General features: G+C 36.8%; 1 protein-coding gene across 3 annotated transcripts in view; it reads left to right on the forward strand.

The window, feature by feature from the left end:
* The window catches only part of sbf2 (SET binding factor 2), a 288,968-nt gene that overhangs the window by 233,486 nt on the left and 32,133 nt on the right, over positions 1–23,349 (forward strand). Inside the window, exons 27-31 of one of the 3 annotated variants that reach the window (XM_087262128.1) lie at positions 1,247–1,443; positions 7,565–7,702; positions 13,235–13,318; positions 20,185–20,259; positions 20,873–21,051. In XM_087262128.1, coding sequence (XP_087118254.1) covers positions 1,247–1,443; positions 7,565–7,702; positions 13,235–13,318; positions 20,185–20,259; positions 20,873–21,051 — 673 coding nt within the window. The remainder of the gene's footprint in view (positions 1–1,246; positions 1,444–7,564; positions 7,703–13,234; positions 13,319–20,184; positions 20,260–20,872; positions 21,052–23,349) is intronic. The other 2 variants (XM_087262129.1, XM_087262130.1) reach the window with 2 other exon arrangements.

A 23,349-nucleotide genomic window follows, 5' to 3' on the forward strand; every position in this document is an offset into this window, starting at 1 on the left:
GCGTCATAGCACAAATTAATTCTTCAGCCAATCAAAGGCCCCCTTCTTCCATGGGCTCTGGGGCTTCAGCCATACCTAGCCCTTATGTTAATCCTCGCCTGCTCCAATTCAAAGTACTTCAGATTTTGGAAATTATACCAAATACCAAACCTTTTATTTGGAAATATATGTCATTTTATCTAGAAATTGAAGTCCGTACTGCAAGAAGTCCCACTGGAAAGTCCCACTGAAGAGCCACTTGAATGCAGAGCTTCTACCTTACAGTATTCTCAAAGGAAATGTGATGCTGCTTCAGAATTTGGCAAAATCCAGGCGTACTAAAAGAAATTGTACTTGTATATTATTTTATAAAATAGCCATTGTGTTTGTGATGCCTGATGAAGTCGGCGTGAATTAAAATCTTTTTCTAAATGTAGGTTGTAAATCATCAATGGCTGTTTTTTCTTCGGCTAAAAACAACAGATATCTTAAAGGAATAAAAAACTAAAAATTGTCCTCATTTACTCACACTTGTTCCAAACACTTAAAAAATTTTTAGAGTAAGCTGGAAACCTGTAACCATTGCAGTTTTGTTTCCTACTATGGTAGTCAAAGGTTAATAGTATTTCAGCTTTCTTTAAAATATCTTATTTGGTGTTTAACAGAATAAAGAAGTTTATAAAGCTTTGGAACCACTTGAGGGCAAGTAAATAGTGAGTTTAAAGAATCAAATAGTACGAGTAAACAATACATTTCAATTTTGGGGTGAACTATGCTTTTAAGGGTTACATAAAGAACTTCTCCAATTGCTTACTTCAAGGGTGGCCAACCCTGTTCCTGGAGAGCCACCTTCCTGCAGATTTCAGTTGCTACCCATATCAAACACACCTGAACCAATTAATTAGGACCTGAACACCACATGATAATTACAGGCAGGTGTGTTTGATATGGGTTGCAACTGAAATCTGCAGGAAGGTGGCTCTCCAGGAACAGGGTTGGCCACCCCTGTTTCACTTCTATTAAAGCTGACTTTTTTCATCAACAACCCATTAACATTCCACAATTGATTAACAGTATCAAGTCCTTGCCTTACTCTTCATTATTTTTAATAATATGTTTGAAAATATGGCCTCGATGTACTATCTACATTTTTGTAGGTTGCTCACTATCTATGTGTATCTCTAAAAAACAATGATCAAAGTTTCTGGAGCAGTTTCCATGCTATGACTTCTGATTCATAATCTTCTGAATGGTGTGTTTTTTGCAGCTATCCTGGTCTCCTGGTGATTCCTCACACTGTGCAAGACAGCAGTCTCCAGAAGGTGTCCCGCTGCTACCGGCACAACCGTCTGCCGGTCGTGTGTTGGAAACACCCTCGCACCAAAGCCGTTTTACTCCGTTCAGGAGGTTTCCATAGCAAGAGTGTGGTTGGCCTTTTCAAGTCTCAGAATCCTTCGTCAGCAGGTACTATAAGTTTATATAGTATAATATGCAGTATATTGGATAAAGGAATGTAAATAATTGCTCTCACTGAGTCTCCGTGTCCACCAAAGAGTTTTTGAGCTGCAGAAATGTGATTCATGTTCTAAAATGCTCAGCTTTTTTTAAAAGTTGGTATATATTATATTATAATATATATATTCATTCATTCATTTTCTTGTCGGCTTAGTCCCTTTATTAACCCGGGGTCGCCACAGCGGAATGAACCGCCAACTTGTCCAGCAAGTTTTTACACAGCGGATGCCCTTCCAGCCACAACCCATCTCTGGGGACATCCACACACACATTCATACACTACGGACAATTTAGCCTACCCAATTCACCTGTACCGCATGTCTTTGGACTGTGGGGGAAACCGGAGCACCCGGAGGAAACCCACGCGAAAGCAGGGAGAACATGCAAACTCCACACAGAAACGCCAACTGAGCCGAGGTTCGAACCAGCACTACCTACTGCGCCACTGCCTCGCCTATATGAAATATACCCACAAAATATATTGTTTTAGCATTGATACAGTATTGCAATGTCTGCAGTAGTCAAATCGCAAGATCTTCAGTGTTGAGTATTAATTGAGTCTATTACTTGCTACTTTAAATCCTAACAGAGTTAAAGTTTATCATTTGTATGTAATTTTAAGGACTGCGACTGAGCATTTCAAGAGACTTTAAAACATTGGGGATTAATTGTATTTGATTATTTAAATGGAAAAAAAATGTTCTTACTTAGAATTTTGTTTGTTTGTAATTATTCATTAGGATCAACCCCTTGAGATGTACCATCTCATTTTCAGAGGGGGTCCCACAGTTAATCGCAATCACATTATAATTGCACAAAAAGACAAAAACGAAACATAAATTACACATCATCCATAAAACAAGAACAAAACAAACATTAACAAAAGGGGAAGGAGTATACATATATATTCATAGTGCAAACAGATGTACAGATCAGTGAATCAAATCACCACATAAACAACAACATCGTCAGTACAATACAAAGTAAAAAAGGACAGCAAATTTTTGCCTAAACACTTAAATAATGCAACGCATCAAATGTTAGCAAGTAAATTATTCCAATCTGTTGGACCCTTAAACATAAAAGCTCTTTTACCAATAGATTTTTAAAAATGAGAAACAAAAAATACATCTGAACAGAATGTCTAACTTGATAATGGAAAAAAATGGAAAATATTTTGGTAAAAAATAAGGAGACTTAAAATGAATATATTTAAATATTAAGTGAATATGTCAGTGAATGTCATTTTTTTGTCTTGCTTTTAGTCCAAATATATACATTTCAAAGCAAAAACAACATTATTTGACTTACCCCGTTAGCAGAACTCTTCATTTTGACCTTTTTTTTTCTAAAAGTGGAAACAAAACAGTTAATTTATTCATTCATTCATTCATTTTCTGCCGCTTTTCCGGGGCCGGGTCGCGGGGGCAGCAGTCTTAGGAGAGAACCCCAGGCTTCCCTCCCCCCAGACACTATCTCCAGCTCCTCTGGGGGGATCCCAAGGCGTTCCCAGGCCAGCCGAGAGACATAGTCTCTCCAGCGTGTCCTGGGTCTTCCCCGAGGCCTCCTCCTGGTGGGACATGCTTGGAACACCTGCCTAGGTAGGCGTCCAGGAGGCATGCGAAACAGATACCCGAGCCACCTCAGCTGACTTCTCTCGATGTGGAGGAGCAGCGGCTTTACTCCGAGCTCCTCCTGGGTGTCAGAGCTCCTCACCCAATCCATAAGAGTACGCCCTGTCACCCTTCGGAGGAAACTAATTTCGGCGGCTTGTATCCGAGATCTTGTCCTTTCGGTCATGACCCAAAGCTCATGACCATAGGTGAGAGTAGGAACGTAGATTGACTAGAAACAAAATAGTAGATTGACGTAGAAACAAAACAGTATTTTACTTAATTTAGGAATTTGAAATATTTTAAATAGAAACGAGACAATGTAGGAAAAAGCATTTCTTTGCATTGTGATTATTGAATTTCTGTACCTGAACACTGCAGAAAACCGTAAAATAGAGCTGTTCAAACCATCTTGTCAAACTGTAATCATATTGCAATATTTCACTCATTCATTCTGTTACGATCCTTGATGGCAATATGTCTAGGGTATTAAAAGGAGTAACATAAAGATGACCAAAGTATAAACTGATGATGAAGAATGGCAAGAGAAAACACCAAACAACAAATTAGCACCGCAAAAGATTTATTGCTCCCACATTATTTACAATATTTACAAACAATAAGAAAACGTTGAAAAGAACTAAGACAAATAGGAGAGGGAACTGAAATTTACGCATGCAAATCAAAGAAATAAATATAACAAAAACATTCCCTTAATCTCCTCCCCAATCCACTTAATAAGAAAGTAACAAAATGAAAAGAAAAGTCTTCAGCGCAAAAGCGCCCTGAACTTACTCTAACTAATAAATAAAAATACAGAATTAGCGCACTTCGCTAACTAGTGTGTCTATACGTCAATAATCCTGCGTGCAAATATGTATGTCACGTGACTTACTATGTTGTTCCAGATCTCCCTTGTCAAGTCACAGAAGGTTTTTGAATGGAGCAATAGTGGGCTAGAGATGTAGAAACACTCGTCAGAACTCTCAAACAAATCTCACTGAAAGTCAACAGTTAATCTCGCTCAAAGTCAACATCAGTAAATCTCAATCAAAGTACACATCAGTAGCAGTGACAACGCACACGGACACCACCAAACAGACAACACGCCAAAACAACAACAGCTGATCTCTCCCCGTTGCCGCTTTCGTTTTAAAGGGCTCTGCAACGAACGTAATTGGCAGAGAGAAGTCGTCGTCACACAGTAGATTAGGATTGGCAGTCCTGTCAGCCAATAGTGCTCCAAAGTAGGCGGTACCTGAGAAAATGACAGGGCCGGTACAGGGAGAGAGAGAGAGTGAGAGAGAAAGAGAAAGAGATAGAGACATAAAGAACAAACACGCAGCAAAACTGCGCGGTTCATAACACATTCATTCATTCATTTTCCTTCAGCTTAGTCCCTTTATTTATCAGGGGACCACAGCGGAATGAACAGCCAACTTATCCAGCAAATAATTTAAACAGCGGATGCTCTTCCAGCCGCAACCCAGAAATGGGAAATATCCATGCATCTTACATTCACACTCATACACTACGGAAAATTTAGTTTATCCAATTTACCTGTACCGCATGTCTTTAGACTGTGGGGGAAACCGGAGCACCCGGAGGAAACCCACACCAACATGGGGAGAACATGCAAACTCCACACAGATATGCCAACTGACCCAGCCGGGACTTGAACCAGCGACCTTCTTGCAGTGAGGCGATGGTGCTAACCACTGAGTCACTGTGCCGCCCCATCACAATATTTATCACAGAAAAATTAAATATGGCAATATCAGATTTTTCCAATATCGCACAGCCTTAATTCTCACCGGACCAATACAAGTTGAAAGTCCTTAGAAGATTTTTTGTTTACAGTTGTGCAGTATTGTCCCGCCCCTCCTCCACTTCGATTGAACGTCTAGGTCAAAAGTGTCACCAATGAGCACTACGCTAACTTACTATGGCTGAAAAAATAAAAATGCAATGAAAAGCGGTGCTACCATTGACAACAAAAGAATTCAAACGCTCAGCTTGAGAAAAAAACACTTTGGTGGACACGCAGCCTAAAATTATATTATGATTTGGATGAAAGGTCATTCTTAGCTCTAAACCACATGCATCCTGGTCACTGACTGTCCAATGTTGTACTGAAAAGCGATTTCTTAATCTGGCGATCTCTAATCATGACTGGCTGACCTTCTGCAACCTTTGGGGAGTGTGAGAACACAGGGTTTTTGTTTACAAGGTGCAAAATTGTTGCAACAACCACTTTCGAGGATGAAATAAACAGTGGGTTTAATCAAGTATCGAGCCTCAGCAATAGTTCATTAGTTTTCATGTCTGTTATTTTCTGTAAAGCTCAACCTTAAATGAACTGTAAAGAAAACAAACTGTGGTGGTTAATTTTTTTTTTTGACTCGTTGTCTTCCTGTCGTAGGTGGTTCTTGGACAATGTGGACAAGGCCTTTAGCCAATTAGTTGAGTGGTTGTCAACATTTTTAACCGAGGTTTTGTTCAGATATTCCCCTTACAGGCCTTATATAGTTTCATTAGGGATTTCTGCTGTAATTAGGACTGTGTTGCTTGTTTTCAGACTTTTTAAAGACATAGTTCACCCAAAAGTGAAGATGCTGTTATTATTTACTCTCCCTCATGTCGTTCCAAACACCTGAGACCTTCGTAGACACAAATGAAGATATTTTTTAGATGAAATTCAACAACTCTCTTGTTCACTAAGGACTGCAGTGGTCATACAATGTTCCCAAAAAAATAAAGGAATCTTTGTCAAAAACTTCCAGCTGACTTCAGTGGTACAACTGTACTTGTACGAATCTCCAAGAACATTTTTGCATACCTAAAATAAAGATTTAATTAAGACTTCTGCATAAAATGTTTTAATACTGTTTTACTACGGACAGTACTCTGCTTACACGTTGCGCTCCTGAAGCTAATGGTAAAAATGTTGTACTGCCTTGTAGTAAGCATATATTAGCAAATCTATTAACTTGTATGTAGCTTCGTATCATTACAGTTGAACCACTGAAGTCACATAGAAGGTTTTGATCATGTTTTTGGTTCAGTTTCTGATCTTTGAATGAGCCTGGACTTTTGCTGTCAATGGAGGTTGAAAAAGCTCTTGGATTTCATCGAAAATATCTTAATTTGTTGTCTGAAGACAAATGAGAGCTCTGGGGTTAGGAACGACATGAAGTAATTAATAATATAAGTTTTATTTTTGGTTGAAGCAATTCTTAAACTTGCCCCTGGAACTCTAAAAACTACTAATTCAGAGAAAGGCTTGCTTATGGGATGTAGAGGTTGTCAAGAGATAAACAATGATTTTTGTTTGTTTGTTTTTCCTTTGATTTTGTTTTGTTTATATATAACCGGTTTGTTTGTTTTTTGTTTGTTTTTTTCTATTGTTTTTTTTTTATCTTCTTATTTGTTTTTTGTTTTATTTTGTTATGTTATATTTTATGTTATTATTATTGTTACTATTATTTTGTATTGTTTGTTTGTTTTTTGTTTTATTTCATAGTATAATCTGGTTGAAAACCACTAATTTAGAGCTGAACAATGTTTTTGTTTTATTTTGTTTTATTATATAAAATATAAAAATATATCAGGGTTTTTGTTTTGTTTAGCTCTTAAAAATCAGGTTTGGTTCTTGTGGAAGGGGCGGGAAGGGTTCGGTTGTTGTTGGTTTTTTTTTTTCTTCTTTTCTTCTTTTCAATTTTTTTGTTTTTGTGTTTTAGTTGTTGTTTTTGTTTGTAAAAGATATCAGTTTTTTTTTGTTGTTGTTTCTTTTTGTTATTTATAATATAATCTGGTTAAAAACCACTAGTTCAGAGAAAGGCTTGCCGAGATGTAGAGGTTGTCAAGAGATAAACAATGCTTTTTGTTTGTTTGTTTTTCCTTTGTTTTTTATATAACCAGTTTGTTTGTTTTGTTTTTGTTTTGTTTTTTCTATTCTTTTTTATGTTATATTTGTATGTTATTATTATTGTTACTATTATTTTTTGAATTTTTTGTTTTTGTTTTGTTTCATAATATAATCTGGTTGAAAACCACTAGTTTTGAGCTGAAGATTTTTTTTTTGTTTTATTTTTTATTATATAAAATATTTAACTATATCAGTGGTTTTTTGTTTTATTTTGTTTAGCTGTTAAATGTCAGGTTTGGTTTTTGTGTAAGAGGTTGGGAGGGTTCAGTTGTTTTTGTTTATTTGTTTTTTCTTTTCTTTTCTTTTCTTTTTTTGTTTTGTTTTTTGTTTTGTTTTGTTCTCAAAATATATCAAGTTTTTTGTTTGTTTGTTTGTTCTTAAAAGATATCAGGGTTTGTTGTTGTTGTTGTTTCTTTTTTACAATATAATCTGGTTGAAAACCACTAGTTTAGACAAAGACTTGCTTATGAGATATAGATGTTGTCAAAAGATAAACAATGTTCTTATGATGCTCTCTTTTTGATACCAGCTCCAACTTCCTCCGATACCTCCAGCAGTCTGGAACAGGAGAAGTATCTGCAAGCCATCCTCAGCTCTATCCCCATCTACTTTAAACCCAACGGCAGCAACACGCTCACCAACCGCTCTCTCATCGGCTTGTCCCCAGGTACTGTAGAGATATGAGTGGTGAGTCTTCAGGGACTTCACAATCAGAAACAATTCTTTAGGTTTTAGTTTAAGGGAACTAGCCTGTGTTTGCAGAACCTAAGTCTCAAACTTTCACTTATCTGTTATAAAGTGTGCCATAATGGTGGCATACGATTCTGCTGTAGTGCCATGCATCACTTTAAAACCACCCTCTCTGCCGTGAGTCAGAAGTCGGCCAAGAATCACACATCATTTCTATTTCTTAAGTTTACCCATCTTTGTACAAATGTCGAGAATTCAGCAACATACAAAAATAACAAAGAAAACAAACAATGGCTGTAGTTGATTTATTTTGTTCCTTGTTTTTAATTGTAGTATTAAAGGGGGCCTATTATGCAACAATAACTTGTATAAGGGGTTTAAACACAGTTGTGTGGCAGCAGTGCGTGGCAGCCTCTAATGGTAAAAATTAATTAATTCTATAATCACACTTCATAAAAACAGCCTACAGAAACACTTGGATTGATTTAGAGGGGGAAAGCCCCTCCCATTAGTGATGATCTCTCCCTCTCTAGCATAGAAAGCCCTGAGTGAGAAGCAGATGTTCGCCATTACAGTTTTGAATCTGCCGCAATGGTGAAACATAGCTCCACCCTCTTTTTCAGGTTTTGTTTGTTTTCTTTTAATTGTTTTTCACAAGTTTTCTTTTTTTTTTCGTTTCGTTTTGTTTTGCTTTGTCCCACCCTTAAAAGAAATCAGGTTTGTTTGTTTTTTGTTTGTTTTTTTGTTTTTGTTTTTTTGTTTTTTTGTTTGTTTTTGTGTTTTGTTTAGTTTTGTCTTTAAAAGTTATCAGGTTTGTTTGTTTTTTTTTCTTGTTTTTTTGTTTGTTTGTTTTTATTTGTAATTTTGTTTGTTTTGTGTTTTGTCCTTAAAAGTTATCAGATTTGTTTGTTTTTGTTTTGTTTTTTGCCCTTAAAAGACAATAAGTTTTTTTTTTCATTAGGTTTTCTTTTTGCTTTATTGTTATTTATTTTGTTTTGTTTTGTTTTGTTTTGTTTTGTTTTGTTTTGTTTTGTTTTGTTTTGTTTTGTTTTGTTTTGTTTTGTTTTGTTTTGTTTTGTTTTGTTTTGTTTTCCCATAAAAATATATCAGGTGCATCCTCCACTTGAAAAAAAAATCTAAAATCTTATTTTTGCCCCAGTTTTTGTGTTCTCCAAAGCTCTTATCTCCACTCGAGTTCCTCTTGGTTGCACAAATTGTTATTTATGTATTGAGCTGATTTCCGAAGGAACTGGAGCACAATTGTGTGGTTATGTAAGGAGAGCAGGACATGACGAGGTCCCCTCTCATCCATCTCCCTGCTCTCCACAGCCGTTATGCAGATGCCTCAGACCACACAGATCTTGTCTGATATGTTGCCGTCATAATCTTTCATTTATCCCCACCTGCTGGGTGAAAGACTCGCGTAAACGGCTAACCTCATTTCTGATGTTAATGCAAAACAAACCTTCACACAAAAATATTTTGATTCTGTCATCATTTACTCACCCTTCACTTTTTCCAAACCTGTTTGAGTTTTTACCTTCTGTTTAACAGAAAAGAAGATAGTTTGAAGAATGCTTAAAAACTGGTAACCATTGACTTTCCGTAGTTTTTGGTTTTCCTACTATGAAAGGCAATGCTTACAGATTTTGAGCATTCTTCTATATATATTTTGTGTTCAACAGAAGAAAGAAAGTCATAAATGTTTTTAACAACTCGAGGGTGAGTAAATAGGGTGTAAACTTTCATTTTGTGTGAACTAGCCCTTTAAGTACTTATACTGGAATTTAGAAGTGTTTTGGAATGGACTGCCACAAGAAACTGGCCCTAAATCTGTCCTTAAACCACTAACTGTGTAATAGGCCACTGGTATGGTAGTTTTCGCACTCATTTCAAACATACAAGCCACCACAGCATCCATAACCTTAACTGATCCTTGCTAATTCACACTTGTTTTGGCCCACAGTTGAGGGTTTCAGTGTTTAGTTGAGATGTTTACTACAGTAATTACAAGCATAATAAAGGTTTAATCCCAGCAATCACCCAGTGTCATAAGACTTTACTATTTGCTTTAATTTACAATTAGAATTATTAGCCCCCTTTGTATTTTTGTTCCCTAATTTCTTTTTAAACAGAAAGATTTTTTTAACCAACACATTTCTAAACATAATAGTTTTGATAAGTCATTTCTAATAACTGATTTCATTAATCTTTGCCATGAAGACAGTAAGGGGTGTAATGGATCACGGTTGATCTGTGATTTGTAAAGATCACAACCCACGGTTTAGACACATGTGACCCGCAGATTAATAAAAAAAGATTTATTTGTAGATTAATCCTAAATTTATAATGATCGCGGAGAGATCATCTCTCGTGTCATTCAAATTACATGTATGAAATCATTTAGGTTTTCTTGTAAAATATAATGATGACGGAAGAAGTTGTGGTCGCTTATTCGGGATTTGGTGGGTTTCTTAGGTTATTAAAGGTGTTTTCTGTCACTACTTGTTTAGCCTGCATTAATGCATTCAGTGTAAGCTACTCAATTAATCATTAAAAGATCGGGATCTCAACACCCACGCAACATAAATTACAAATCATGGTGATTTGCATGTTTATTAATTCTAAGATATTGAGTCATTAGTCTTTTGAGTTTGTTATGAAGTTAAAAACAGTCAAATAACACAGAAGTACTGTGATAACAGTTTATAGTTTTGATAAAATCACTGATGTTTGTGGTAAAGATTACAATCACCCTCATATGAATTTAACAACGCTCAAAAATGAAAGTTGTAGGCAGCAATTACATTATTTAACCAATAGGTGACAACAACCGACCATCTCAAATATGCCACTGAATAATTCTTCAAAAATTATCATCTAGCAATGAAACATGAAGTTTTAAGAGTGAATAACTGAATCATTTATTGAAAATAAGACTAAATATACATTTAATTATACATTTTATACTAAATATACACTTTATACATTTAGCGTTATTAGCAACAGTAACAGTGAATTTTTCACAGTACTAAATATTTTACTGTTATTTTTATATTTTATTTTTATTAAAATTACAGTTTCTAAGTTCTGTTTGTTAAAATTCGAAGTGTCTTGCAGTACTGGGGTCCGTTCTTCGTACGTGAATTACTCAGTTAGCTGGATTTGGTTATTGACGATTTGACATGATCAAGGATCATTTCGTTCTTCAAAACTCATCTGAGACTTGTTGTTATAGTAACAGTTCTGATGGGTCAAACCTGCATAGGAGCAGGTTCATTACATATAAACAGGATTAGATCGGGTCAGTTCAAGCAAAGATTATATATATATATATATATATATATATATATATATATATATATATATATATATATATATATATATATATATATATATAATATATATATATATATATATATATATATATATATATATATATATATATATATATATATATATATATATAGTTAAAAAATATATAATAATAAAATGTATGCAATCTGCACTCCGGAATAAAAGTAAAAGACTGCCACCTGGTGGTTCAAAGAGAACATTTATTGAAATGATCTTTTTAGATGTAAACGCAAATGCGTACATGCACAGTATTCGACTTAAAAAAAAAAAAGATAATAATTTATGCAGTCAAGCACGTGTTTTGATCACTAATATGGTGATTGATACCTTTACTGATATTAAAATGCTTTTTTGATGCTAAATTAATTTATACAGTTATTCCTTATGCCGATTAAAAATACTTGAGTTGGCCTAGGCTTCTATAATAAAGAAAATCTTCTCTAAATGTAGGACTGAATACATTGATATGCATTGAAATACATGATGAATACTCGTCTTGACACATGAAAGTGTAAAGCCTGCAGCTCACAACAAATGTAGGAAGTTATTGCATGTCATATTTAACAAACCGTTTACTGCCAATTTAATGTAATTTTGCTCACATGGATAATTGAATATTAATCAGATGATGTCATTACGCTGCAGTGCCGTTAGCCAATCGTTGCATTGCTGATTATGATTTAGAGGATCGATAGATCAGTCCTTCACAACACTAGCAGCGATCTCAGATCAGTTTATCCAGACATTTTAATCGGATTCACGGAATTGTTTGAAGTACCAAATTAGCCAGAGATCAATTGTCAAGATGAACAGATCCAGGATCTGCCAAAATCATCTTAGATCATTTAAGCGAGGTATAAAGAATAGACCCCTGGTTTTTGTAATAAATGGAAAGCAAATTACATTTGTCTCCTCCCCTTGGCTGACCTGAAAAATGGTCCAATCCGTGACTCAAAAGCTCTAATGTGATCCTAGCCGTGAGATTTGTGATCCGTTACACCACTAAAGACAGTGCATAATATTTCACTAAATATTTTTCAAGATACTAGTATTCAGCCAACCCGGGCTCATTGTGGAAACGTAGCCCCGTGGAAGTTTCTGCAGACCGCGAAATACGTCCCAGGAGGTACGTATTCGAGCAGTTTTTGTTTTCGCAGATCCGCGAGAGGCTGCTGTGCGCGCTTTTTCGCATCTCGATTGCCTCTCGGGAGCGCGCGCCATTCGCGCCCGCGCTGTTCTCGCGCGAAAAGCCGCCAGAGGCTGCTGTGGAGCGACCGTCCGTCCGACTGGCCAGCTGAACGACCGAACGATCGACCAGGCGGCCGGCCCATCGGCCGACCCGGCCGCCCCCCTCCTCCTCCTCCTCCTCCTCCTTCCCTAAACCCAAGCGAAGGTTTGCAAAAGCCGTCCAGAAAAAAAAAAAAAGCAAAAGCCCTCGTCTTTGATTTCGACCGCGTTTTCGGATCCTGCCACGATCTCGCCCTTATTTTTCAGATTCTGTTTTTCATCTTACCTGTTTTCTGGAACCGCTCTTCCCCGGACCCGATCCCGGTCATCCCCGCAGCCGGCTCCTCCTCCTCCGGGCCTCCGCTCCGCCGACATAATGCTGCGAGCTAAGCAGACAAACTGGTAGCAGCGCGAAAGCCCTCCACTCGATAGGCGAGCCGTCGGCCGGCGAGCGCAATGAGGAGGAGCCCCGCAGCGTTCACTCGAGAAAAACTAAACGCGGCCGTACGTACCTACGGCCACGTAAATCACGGTCTACAGAAACATCCGCGGGGCTACGTTTCCAGAATGAGCTTGGGTTGTATTCAGTTTAAAGTGACATTTAAAGGGTTAATTAGGCTAATTAGGCATGTTATTGTATAACAATAGTTTGTTCTGAAAATAATATTATCAAAATTACTGTTAAAATTTCTTTGCTCCATTGAATATCACTTGAGAAATATTTGACCAACAACATAAATTTCTCAAAAGCACTAATAATTTTGATTTCAACTGTATATATTGTGCAGCCCTTCTTAGCATGCTGTATGTTGGCAGATAACAAATGGCTAGGCTTTGGAGAAGGTTGTGATGTCTTGTTTGCTCTGCTTATGCTTGACGCTCGATGCATGGTGTGGTGTGTGTTTGTGTGTCTTCATCTGTTTAGCAAGCGAACGCAGGGCATCGAGAATACCAAAGATGGCCCCTGTCCATTTGGACATTTCCTTCACCAATAGCTTCACCAGAGGAGGTGAGTGGGCCTCCGTTCTTCATTTCCGTTGACCCCAAGGACATATTTAGCATCGAACAAATTCCCCATCTTTCATCGGATATCTTTAGTTGGCTGTCTTCTATCTTGATATCTCATTATCTGGGTTTTGTCACAGACCACAACTCTTCCCACACACATACACACACATGCTCATGCTGCTTTGACTTTGGCCCAATTTGAGATTTTTTTTATTATTTGTGGTGATGGTTCTGCTGAACTTGCGGATATTTGTTGCCACAATCCTCCAAAGTGCACAGTGTGTTTCATAAACTCTAAAAAGCAAGCCATGTCGACTTTCAAAAAGTGCATGATAAATGATTGTTTAGATGTTGAAGTGGTGTAGAAGTATTCACCCCCTCGGTAAGGTCGAGGTCTGCACAGTATTTTTAAGTATGATATTATAAGCTTTGATCATGTGCTTATGACTATTACATAGGTCCAAATTATGGCCATGACATATTAATTCAACAGTCAGCATTAAGCTGCCAGGAAGAGTCTGTTGGGTTATTTTTTACAGTGTTTTTCTTATATCAGCAGCAGCTCACTGCAAAACTTACTTTGTTTTTGTCTTGTTTCACGAAGGAAAGAGAAAGTAAAGGCCAATTGGAGGAGGCTCATTCTTTATCCTCGTGCTGCAGATGCTCTGTTTAACTGTTTTATTGCTATTGAAGGGTTCAGTTTTTCCATATGCAAAGTCCACCATGTAAATAGCAAATGTACCATGGCGCAACACAACTGACTTTTAGGGCCTACTCACACTATGCCATCTGGATCGTTTGAGAAGTGTAAGTGCGCTGAATCGGGCTCAAGCACGGTTCACTTGGCCGGCCCTGGCCCGCTTGGAAGAGGTGGGCCTGAGCACAGTTCACGTTGGCTTTGGCGCAGTACGTTTGTAGTGTGAGTGCAAAACGCGCCAACGCCCAAAACTGAAAGCGAGATGTGACTTTTAAGGGGCTGTTTCATATGGATTTATTAATCATTCTTACTGTTCAGTGAACGCAAACTGCCGTAGCTTATTAAATACGCAAACCCCTCACTGCACGATAGCTGCGCACCTTCAGCAGACTCTCTCATTCCTGCAGCACGAGGGCTTTATGATTGTTTTTGAGTGCCAAAAGTGGTGGATCTGTTCGGCGGAATATCTGACTGCGTGACTGTTTGGCGAAATATTTGACTGCATGTCACTGCATATCAAACCGACTGAAACGATATAACTAAAGAAATCTCCACTGTGCTGCTGAGTGACAAGGCTTCTCACTGAACAGCGCAGCATTGATGACGTAAGCGTGCCGAGGCCCGATTGTGGTGTGAGTGCGGGCCGTCTGGGGAGACGGGAGGGGGACAAGCGTGCTTTGGCCCGGTTCGAGGTAACTGTATCTAGTGTGAGTACGCCCTTAAAGGGAATGGGAGATGAGACTCAGATTGGTGTATACTAGGGATGTAACGGTATTGTAAATACCGTCATACCGCAATATTAATTTTTTTCGATATTACCGAAGTCGCATGACTCGGTAAAACTATAGGTCTTCTGAGAAAATTTGCTCAGGCGAATGAAGCGAACGGGAGGTAGCGAAAACTACAATTTCCATCAGCCCATGCTTGACCATCATCCCTTGCGGTCTGTTGTCGCTACAGATCCAGTAATGCGGAAATGGAGTGTGCTGCTAGAAGCGGGGATGAAAAAGAGCTGTAAAACTCTAAAGCGGGTGTTGTCGCGGCGCGCGTACTGAATAGCGGTGTTGTCGCGCGAGTTCTTATCAGCTGTGTTGTCGCGTGAGTTCTTATCAGCTGTGTTGTCGCGCGCGTACTGAATAGCGGTGTTGTCAGCACACTGTTCAGATTGATGCAGACATGAGATCTCTATCTTACTCATGGTTTGTCCTCTCAAGTGGGGGAAAGACAATGCACAACGTTACCCACTGCTGTCAACCTGGGCCAAGTCATATCTCTATTGTCCCAGAAACCTCAGTCCCAAATGAGAGGGTTTTTTTCTGTTGCAGGGGACATTGTAAATGCTCAGAGTTACCAGCTTTTACCAGATTATATTTATATGATAATTTTCCTTTAAACCCATCTCTATCTAAGTGAGTGAGTGATTAAATGTTGAATGTGATGAGTTTTCAACAATACTAAATTGAAACTTTATTTTTTTTACATGGTTTAATATTTTTTTGTTATTAAAATTGAAGTTCCTGTTTCAAAGCTTACAGATAGATGGCTAATTTGTATGTCATTGACAATTTTGGCACTTTTTTGGAGTATTTTCATAAGTTTTGTTTTTTCCTGTAAATGATTCAATAAATACCCTACCGTGACATTCATACCGAGGTATTACCGTACCGTGAAATTCTGATACCGTTACATCCCTAGTGTATACTCAAAACACATCCATAACTCATTAAGAGAATAAGCTCAACTATGTTAGAGCATGCGCCGCGGCACAAATCATAATATTCTGCCCATAAAATAGCAAAAGAGAATTCTGAGACGCCCACAATGCTTTTGCGCCCTGCGCCTTTGACTATGCGCCTAGACCGTTAAAATAGAGCCCTTCATGTTTATTCCTGCACCCTCAGGCCATTCAAGATGTAGGTGATTTTTTTATCTTTTAATAAAAGTTGATAAAAGCATATACAAGCAAAATAAAATGATTTTTCATGGTAGATTGGTTTCTTTTGAAACTAAACTATCAGTCTATGCAGGAAACTGGGCATCACTTGCAACATTATTTTCTTTAATTCAAAGCCTCAGCGAACAGTCCTGAGTGTAGTTCAGTAACAGTCTGGACAAGTGTTATGTTGCATAATTGCGATGGTACAGACAAACATAATCTTATTTTTTAAAATGTGACCATGGACCACAAAGCAAGTCATAAGTGTCCATTTTTTAAATTTGAGATTTTTACATCACCAAAAAATATAAATAAGGTTTCCCGTGATAAATGGTTTGTTTTGGTGGATTGGCCAACATTTGGTCGAGATACAACTATTTGAAATACTATCTGGAAACTCAGCTTCAACATATATCAAAATATTGAGAAAATGGCCTTTAAAGATGTAAAGTTTTAATAATTTTGACTTCGACTATAGGGCGTGGCAGTGGCAGAGTAGGTAGTGCTGTCGCCTCACAGAAAGAAGGTCGCTGGGTCGCTGGTTCGAACCTCGGCTCAGTTGGCGTTTCTGTGTGGAGTTTGCATGTTCTTCCTGCCTTCGCGTGGGTTTCCTCCAGGTGCTCCGGTTTCCCCCACAGTCCAAAGACATGCGGTATTGGTGAATTGGGTAGGCTAAATTGTCCGTAGTGCATGAGTGTGTGTGTGTGAATGTGTGTGTGTGGATGTTTCCCAGAGATGGGTTGCAGCTGGAAGGGCATCTGCTGCCTAAAAACTTGCTGGATAAGTTGGCAGTTCATTCCGCTGTGGCGACCCCGAATTAATAAAGGGACTAAGCCGACAAGAAAATGAATGACTTGGACTATATATGTTTTTGACTTGCACTTGCACTAAGGACCATGGTTTTAGACAAAAATAAATGTTTTTACATGTTTTACCTTAGGGTGAGTAAATTAACAACAACTTTTCACTTTTAGGTGAACTACACTTTTAGGTTTTAAATCGTGTGATGGCAAAGACAGAATTTTTAGTTTTGAGTGGACTAGTCTTTTTGTTATGGATGTTTATACCCTATTATGTAATCTTGTTTTTGTCTAATTGGTCTTGTTCTGAACATCAAGTCTTATCATAAAATACTTTGTCAGGTCATGATGTGACCAGTTCTTGGAAAAACGGCTTATGATTTAAAGAGAGGCTGAGTATAAGATGCAAGTCTCACTCGATGTCATGATTCAGTGATTTATTCACGTCGTTTTTCTCATAATCTGGGTTATAGATCGCATTGACTGTTTTTTTTTTTTTTTTTTGCTTCACCACAGGCAAATATATCCCAGCAGGTGCAGGCTAAGACAATTCCCATCATGTGTCTTCACAGAAATGTGGAACTGATTTTTCACTTCCTTTTTTTTTTTGTGCGTGTGTATTTTCAGTAGTGATGTTTGTTAAGTCAACATCATAATTACTCATACATACAGTTTATATAAATCCTTAAGTATAAACTTGTTTTTGTTGACTCATTCGCATTTCGTTGACTCATGTTCAGCTTATATTACATGACTGATGTGTCAAATCGGGCCAACTGAGGAAACAAAGCAGAATGGGTTTCGTTTTTCTTGTATTGAACCACCCAGAACACATTAGCGTCGTAGAAACAGCCAAGCACCACTCCTTTTTTTGTTTAGCTTTCCTGAAAATGTAGTTTACCATCTTCTATTCTTCACACATTCATCACATTGAAACAACTTCCCTGTCAAACCTCCATGTAAATCATCTTGTCTTCACCGATGCTCCGTCTTTGCATAATGCTTCAGTTACACAGTTCAGGTCGACCAGTGTTGAATTTTGGCTGCATGATGACCAAAAAAGCAGACTTGGCATTGAAATAAATGTACAAAGTGATTTTATTCACAAGAAAAAGCATCTTAAATCTAACTTAAGTGCCAGCTTTTATGTTTCAAATAGCCTTTGTGAAAGTAAATGTCAAAGCATGGGTGATATAATTTACCATCACTTTTTTAGTGCGACAGAAATATTGTATTCTGACCTGTACGTATTAATTTGTATGCTTTTATTTAGTGTATGAACAAATTGTCATAATAAATGGGTAAAACTTTGCTGTCAAACAGGTCAAATCTAGTGGTTTGACGTTTTTTCGTTTCACAAAAGGAAACTGGAATTTTCCATGTGCAAAGAGTAAACAAAGCAAAATTTAGTACCATTTTCATACTACTTGTAACTCTCCACAAAGGGATTCGCATGTGCAAATATGTCTGATATTCTAATGATCTATACCATCAGCAAATATTTAAGAAATGTAGAGGTTTCAGCCGGCCTCTTTGTGTTCCTTTTTGACTTGAATAGTTTACTTGCTACGTCACTTCAGTTTTTGTTCTGGCGCTCTGATTCGTTGCTAAATAACCAATCAGAGCGCTTTCTTCAGCCGACACTTGATGCCAAGTCTATTAGCTGAATTGGGCCAATGAGCTCCAAATTTAACCTGATGAGGTTTCAATAGAGCAAACCAACTAGCTGGACAGACACTGTCCGACGCACCGATGAAGCCAAATGGCCAATCATCTGCTTTGTATGTTCCGGCTAGGGCTCTGCGATAATTTGGTATCGATAATTATCACAATAATTTGGTATCGATAATTATCACAATAATTCAGTATCAATAATTATCACAATAATTCAGTATCAATAATTATCACAATAATTCAGTATCAATAATTATCACAATAATTCAGTATCAATAATTATCACAATAATTCGGTATCAATAATTATCACAATAATTCAGTATCAATAATTATCACAATAATTCAGTATCAATAATTATCACAATAATTCAGTATCAATAATTATCACAATAATTCGGTATCGATAATTATCACAATAATTCGGTATTGATAATTATCACAATAATTCGGTATCAATAATTATCACAATAATTCGGTATCGATAATTATCACAATAATTCGGTATCGATAATTATCACAATAATTCGGTATCGATAATTATCACAATAATTCGGTATCGATAATTATCACAATAATTCAGTATCGATAATTATCACAATAATTCGGTATCAATAATTATCACAATAATTCAGTATCAATAATTATCACAATAATTCAGTATCAATAATTATCACAATAATTCAGTATCAATAATTATCACAATAATTCGGTATCAATAATTATCACAATAATTCGGTATCAATAATTATCACAATAATTCGGTATCGATAATTATCACAATAATTCGGTATCGATAATTATCCCAATAATTCGGTATTGATAATTATCACAATAATTCAGTATTGATAGTTATCACAATAATTTGGTATCAATAATTATCACAATAATTCGGTATCGATAATTATCACAATAATTCGGTATCAATAATTATCACAATAATTCGGTATCGATAATTTTCACAATATATAGTTTTTATAAAACAATAATGACAAGTGAATAATTGATCGTTAATATTTACGCACTATGCGTAAAGCTGCGCAGGCATTTTGCAGCATGCCCTTCCGCATGCCGCACGCAGTAAAAGTGTACAGCCATACAGTGTTAGTTGCACTTCAGGGGTAAGAAAAATAAGGTAAAAAAGGTTAGAGTCACAGACATTGTTGAAAAGGAACATCAGTAAACATCAGTAGTCTGGAACTACTTAGTTTTTTTGCAATCCAACACAAAACAGAGCAACCTGCCCTTTTGTTTATAATTTTATTATTTTCATTGTCCGGCAGCTAAAACATTTCACAAAATGTGTTAAATCAGCTGCACAAAGCAATTGACATGCTGAAAAGCCTATACATTTACTTGATATAAAGATTTGGCATTTATCGATTCGTGATTATTATCGATATCGTCTGATATGAAAAAAAAATATTGTGATCATTTTTGTTTGCCATATCGCTCAGCCCTAGTTCCAGCCTTTAAAGAAAAGATCTGATGCATGGATTAAAAAGACATATTAAAATACTAATTGTGAATGGAAATGTTTCCCCCTCATCTCCAATCAGCCAAAAACGCTGAATCTTTAATTCCAGGTGTAAAGCAGCCGTCTCACTGGTCTCATCGAGCTAATAACTGTTCTGTCTGTCTTCAGAAAGGGGGTGTTTGCTGCATGTGTTTGAATTTTGTTATATGTTGTTTTGTTTTGTTTTGTTTTTTATTTCCTGTTTCTCCGTGCCATCAACAACTCCTGCACCTCTAATCTACCAGTACTCGGGTACAGGGATAAACTTTTCACTCACTCAAACCAAAAAGCTTCAGCTAAGGGAAGAATTCACAATCAAGGTATCGTTTCTGTTTACTCATTCACACTAACCTGATCCATACTTGACTGACCTTTTCTCTGCATCTCTTTGACCTCCATCCATATAACCACAAGCGAGCTTACCAGCAGCTTTATTCTGCTCTACGTCAGATTTTTGTAGTAATTTTTGTAGTTCATATACACTGAAAATAAAAAGATTCATTAGATTTACTAAAAAGAAGATTAAGGTAAGTGTTTGCAAACAATTTATATGTGCAAACTAATTAAGCTGAACATTACCTAAATTAATTTGTTTAAATTCAGCTTATACGCTGTACATTTACCGGCCACTTTATTAGGTACATCTTACCGGGTTGGACCCACTTTTGCTTTCAGGACTTTGTGGCATAGATTCCATGTTCGATATATTACAGCACTTTGTTCTCCTAAAGTTATTTTTGTAATCCTTCCTAACCTATGTTCACACTCACACATGCACACACATTTGTATCCCTCTGTGTCTCTCTCTCTCTCTCTCTCTCTCTCTCTCTCTCTCTCTCTCTCTCTCTCTCTCTCTCTCTCTCTCTCTCTCTCTCTCTCTTCTCTCTCTCTCTCTCTCTTTCTCTCTCTCTCTCTCTCTCTCTCTCTCTATAGGTGTGTGGGCTAGTCTGCGCTCCAGCAGCAGATTCATCCAGCATCCCGCTGTAGGCGACGTGGGCGCGCGGTTAGCTGGCAAGGATCTGGCGCCCCCTACAGGCATTGAGAACCTGCAGGCTCAACTCCTTAAGCATCAAGCCGCTCTTTACATCTTTGGCGAAAAGTCTCACTTTCGGGTAAACGTGTGTGTGTGTGTGTGTGTGTGTGTGTGTGTGTGTGTGTGTGTGTGTGTGTGTGTGTGTGTTACACTTGGAAGATTTGATGCTTTGTGATGAGAAAAGAAAGAGGCCAAACAAAATGCCTTGTCGTGTGTGTGTTTGTTGAAGTGTAGCAGGTCAGATCACCCTCAAATACTTGGACAGTGTTCTCTCTAGTGCATAATAAATTTGTGACTAGATAAGGCCCTCTTAAAAGCCTTGATTTATTAACATGGTTGATGTGTTTTGGCAGACGGGATATTGCATTTGGATACCTAAAGGAACTGCTTTTTTGCTTATTGATAATGTGTTTCAATGTAGAAATGAAAACAAATGGTTGGGATAAATCATCATAGTGGCTGGCGGTTAAGTAAACTCTTAAGTTATTTGGCTGGTCTTTGTATATAAACTGTCTGTTTTGAGTTTGCTTATTGCCTGTGAAGTGGAAATTTCATTTCATTCATATTAGTCAAATAGTTGGTCTGCTCAAATTTATGCTTCTGGATAGAATGTAGTCAAAGCTTCTCTTTTTTGGTAGATACTAATTTTTGACTCATATTCCCAGAGGCTTAAAGGTATAGATCACCCAAAAATGAAAATTCGGTCATCATTGATTTAAAAACAGAACAAAAAAAACAAAAATAGATATGGGAAAGAATATAGGGAAACAAATACTATGGAAGTCAATTGACCTTATTCTAAAATGCGGATGTGCTCCTGTTTTCGCGATTGTCTTAGAACTTCCGTTTCAGTCGCCTATGGGAGAAATGACTAGGAATAATAAACGGCAAAAAACGATCAAACTACTTTCTCTACAAACAAATGTTTGCATGACTATACAGACCAAGTAGAATAATATAACAAGAAAATATCAGTTTGCAACATCAAACAGCGAAACGAGCAGTTTTTAATGTCTAAAAATGAATGGAAGTGAATGAGACCGGAAGTCTCGTGCCAAAAAGATTCAAATGGCAGCGCCCGCTCGTCTGCGGAAAATAAGGTCAATAGTTTCCAAAATTCTTCAAAATATCTACTTTTGTGTTCAACAGAACAAACAAAAACTCATATTCCCAGGGGCTCAAAGGGATAGTTCACTCAAAAATGTTCAAAACCAGTTTGAGTTTTCTGTTGAACAAAAACGTAGATATTTTGAAGATTGTTGGAAACCATTGACTTCCATAGTATTTGTTTTTTTCTACTATAGAAAACAGTAAACAAAAACGTAGATATTTAGAAGAATGTTGGAAACCTGTAACCATTGACATCCATAGTAGAAAAAAAAACAAATACTATGGACTATTTCCAACATCCTTCAAAATATCTACTTTTGTGTTTAACCATACGAAAAAAAAGACTCGTATTCCCAGAGGCTTAAAGAAATAGATCACCCTAAAATGAAAATTCGGTAATCATAGATTCAAAAACAGAACAAAAAGAATATATTTTGAAGAATGTTGAAACCATTGACTTCCATTGTATTTTTTTATTTATTTATTTTATTTATGTTTTTTAATTTTTTTTATTTTTGGATATCTATAGTTACAGGTTACCAAAATATCTACTGTTTTGTTCACTGTTGTTTACTTTTTAATGTAAGTATTGGCATCCATATTAAGCAAAAAAAAAATACTATGGAAGTCAATAGTTTCCAACATTCTTCAATATATCTACTTTTGTGTTCAACAGAACAAACAAAAACTCATATTACCAGGGGCTCAAAGAGATAGTTCACTCAAAAAATGTTCAAAACCAGTTTGAGTTTTCTGTTGAACAAAAATTTAGATATTTTGAAGATTGTTGGAAACCATTGTCTTCCATAGTATTTGTTTTTTTTCTGCTATGGATGTCAATGGTTACAGGTTTCCAACATTCTTCCAAATATCTACATTTTTGTTTACTGTTTTGTTCACTGCTGTTTACTTTTTAATGTAACCATTGGCATCCGTTGTAGGAAAAACAAATGCTACGGAGGTCAGTGGTTTCCAACATTCCTCAAAATATCTACTTTTTTGTTCAACAGAGCAATAAAACCCAAACTGGTTAGGAACAGATTAAGGCTCTGTTAATGATTGAATTTTCAGTACATCTCTGGGATATAATGTTATAAAGGTTTTTATTTTTTGTAGACAGTAATAATTTTTGACTAATTATCTCAGAGGCTTAAAGAGATAGTTCACTCAAAACATCATTTATCATCATTTATTCACCCTTGACTGAATTGTTCAGAAACAGTTTGAGTTTTCTGCTGGACAAAAAAAGTAGATATTTTGAAGAATG

The sequence above is a fragment of the Danio rerio genome, chromosome 7 (assembly GCF_052040795.2).
Source record: "Danio rerio strain M-AB ecotype USA chromosome 7, GRCz13ab, whole genome shotgun sequence".
NCBI classification, from domain to species: Eukaryota; Metazoa; Chordata; class Actinopteri; order Cypriniformes; family Danionidae; genus Danio; species Danio rerio.